The 3,126-nt window shown below is 47.9% G+C and overlaps 1 protein-coding gene across 1 annotated transcript in view; it reads right to left on the reverse strand.

Moving 5' to 3' along the window:
- The window catches only part of PLA2G4C (phospholipase A2, group IVC (cytosolic, calcium-independent)), a 54,788-nt gene that overhangs the window by 48,318 nt on the left and 3,344 nt on the right, over positions 1-3,126 (reverse strand). Inside the window, exons 2-3 of the mRNA XM_011970147.1 lie at positions 2,138-2,381; positions 635-755 (exon numbers count right to left, since the gene is read on the reverse strand). Coding sequence (XP_011825537.1) covers positions 635-755; positions 2,138-2,381 — 365 coding nt within the window. The remainder of the gene's footprint in view (positions 1-634; positions 756-2,137; positions 2,382-3,126) is intronic.

A 3,126-nucleotide genomic window follows, 5' to 3' on the forward strand; every position in this document is an offset into this window, starting at 1 on the left:
ATCCCTTATTATAGTTTTCTTTCCTTTTTTTTCTTTTTTCCTTCCTGTCCTCTCTTTCTTCTTTCTTTTTTCTGGGCGGGGGACAGGGTCTCACTTTGTCGCCCAGGCTGTAGTGCAATGGTGCAATCACAGCTCACTGAAGCCTTGAATTCTGGATATCCAGTGATTCTCCTGCCTCAATCTCCTGAGTAGATTCTTCAGGTTCCTGCCACCATGCCTGACTATTTTATTGTGTTTTTTTGTTTTGTTTTGTTTTGCTATTTAATGTTGCTGTTGTTTTGAGATGGGGTCTCACTATGTTGCCCAGGGTGGTCTCCAACGCCTAGTTTCAAGCAATCCTCCCACCTCAGCCTCCCAAAGCACTGGGATTACAGGCATGACTGGGATTACAGGCGTGAGCCACCATGTTGACCTCTTAAAGGTTTTCTTGATCCATGCAAAGCAAGTGCGTGTCCTCTGGTCACTTCTGGGACTTCCCTCTTCTCTCCTCTAAGCTGAGCACCCTGTTTTCCGCAATCCTGAGCCCTTCCCTCTTCCTGGGCTCCCCAAGAGAAGGGCAGGGAAACACTCTTCCATTTCGCTCCATGCCGTTCCATCCCTTACTACCTCTCCCTCCCTCTAAATGTTTGCTTACCCTGTGCTTTTGCCTCCTGCCAGGAGGGTTGTAGGTCGTTGTCAATGGCTGCAAATATCGGGTAGGGTAGTGTCCCTTCTTCCACGGGCTTCTTCATATTGGACAAATGGGACTCCGGCAGCTTTGGGAGAAGGTGCCAAGACGAAGTGTGAGGGAGCATATGGGTTCCACAGGGTGGAACCTCTGCATGTAGGCCAACTTTTTTTTTTAGAGGGGTCTCAGTCTGTCACCCAGGCTGGAGTGCAGTGGTACAATCATGGCCCACTGCAGCCTCAACCTCCTGGGCTCAAGCAATCCACCTGCCTCAACCTCCCAAGTAGCTGGAACTACAGATGCATGTCACCATGCCCGGCTAATTTATTTTTTGATAGAGACAGGCTCTTGCTATGTGGCCCAGGCTGGTCTCGAACTCATGGCTTCAAGCAATCCTCCTGCCTCGGCCACCCAAAGTGCCTGGATAGGCTAGGTGCAGTGGCTCATACCTATAAATCCCAGCACTTTGGGAGGCTGAGGTGGAAGGATCACTCGAACCCAGGATTTGGAGACCACTCTGAGCAATGAAGCAAGACCCTGTCTCTACAAAAAAATAAAAAATAAAAGACAATTAGTCAGGCACAGTGGTGGGTGCCTGTAGTCCCAGCTACTTGGGAGGCTGAGCTGGGAGCATTGCTTCAGCCCTGGAGGTCAAGGCTGCAGTGCACTCCAGCCTGGGTGACAGAGTGAAACCCTGTCTTAAGAACAAACAAAACAACAACAAAAGCCCAAAGTGTTAGGATAGGCTGGATGCAGTGGCTCATACCCATAATCCCAGCACTTTGGGAGGCTGGGGTGGGAGGATCACTTGAACCCAGTAGTTGGAGGATTGCTTGAGCTCAGGAGTTTGAGACCAGCCTGGGCAATATAGTGAGATCCCTGTCTCTACAAAAAAAAAAAAAAAAAAATTAAAATTAGCCAGGTATGGTGGTGCATGCCTGTTGCCCCAGCTTACTCAAAAGGCTGAGGCAAGAGGATTGCTTGAGCCCACAAGGTCAAAGCTACAGTGAGCTATGATCCCGCCACTGCGCTCCAGCCTGGGTGACAGAGCAGAACCCTTTCTGAAAAATGAAATGAAATCAAATGAAATAAAATAGTGAATTCAAGACATCAAATGGCCAAGGAGGGATGGAGAGGAAAGTTGTCTTGGGTCTGAGACTTTCCCTATTTTTGCCTTATTCCATCATAATTCCTCATTGTTCTTCTTGCCCTGGATGTCTGTGTATCTTTCTAGTAAATCATATCACTTTATTTTTTGCATAAATGAATAAGAGTCAGTTTCTGTCACTTGCAACCACAGTCATTCTGATATACTTAAGTTTTGAGGCATCCATCGAAATGCCCAGATTTTGATGTCTTGAAAGTCCTGAAAGACTTAAAAGGTGTGCCAGTCAGTATCTTTGGCAACCTCATGCCCTGAGACCCCTTGCTCCCACCCCCACCCCAGGTCCCCAGCGGGGAATGACTTACTTCTCTGGTTTGCTTGGAGATAACCATGTAAGCCCAGAAGTCGGTCAGAGAGTAATTCTCAGACCTCGCTGCTTGGATGGTTTTCTGTAGGCTCTTAGCCAAGTCCCACTCCTGTCGGCTAAATCGATGTGTCAGGTCAGCCTCGAGAGCTTCCATGTCACCATCATTGGTGTAGAGAGAAGATATTGCCCTGGAGGACAGAGGAAGAGAGTGAGTTCGGCATTGTATGTGTGGACGATGATGACTGGGGAAGGATGCGTGGGAGGAGGTCCTTCACAGGAACACCTGCCTCACGGAGAGGGCGACACGCAGAGGAAACGGAAAATTTACATTAAATAAATATAACTGCAGAACGATCAGGGTCAAAGGAGGAGGCTCAAAATCATCTGGGACAATCCTTCTATTTCACAGGCAGGAAAATGAGAGCATGGTGGGAGAAAGGCCTCATCTGAGTCAAATGTTTTTTGCAGCCGGCATTTATTAAAGGTTTACATGTGACAGCAACAAACTGTCTTTAGTCTTTTAGACCTATTAACTCACATAATCCTAGAAAAATCAATGAAAGGGACCAGGTGTGGTGGCTAATGCCTGTAATTCCAGCCCTTTGGGAGGCCGAGGCGGGAGGATTGCCTGAGGTCAGGAGTTTGAGACCAGCTTGGTCAACACAGTGAAACCCCGTCTCCACTAAAAATACAAAAAAATTAGCCAGGCGTGATGGCATGCACGGTGGTGGGCACCTGTAGTGCCAGATACTCAGGAAACTCCGTCTCTACTAAAAACACAAAAATTAGCCAGGCACGGTGGCACACGCCTGTGGTCCCAGCTGCACAGGAGGTTGAAGCAGAGGAGTCACTTGAACCTGGGAGGCCGAGGTTGCAGTGAGCCGAGATTGTGCCACTACACCCCAGCCTGGTGACAGAGCACAACTCCGTCTAATAATAAAAAAAAAAAAAAGACTTGATATTCATTTGTTCACTCAATAAATATAT

The sequence above is a fragment of the Mandrillus leucophaeus genome, unplaced genomic scaffold (assembly GCF_000951045.1).
Source record: "Mandrillus leucophaeus isolate KB7577 unplaced genomic scaffold, Mleu.le_1.0 Scaffold120, whole genome shotgun sequence".
Classification (NCBI taxonomy): domain Eukaryota; kingdom Metazoa; phylum Chordata; class Mammalia; order Primates; family Cercopithecidae; genus Mandrillus; species Mandrillus leucophaeus.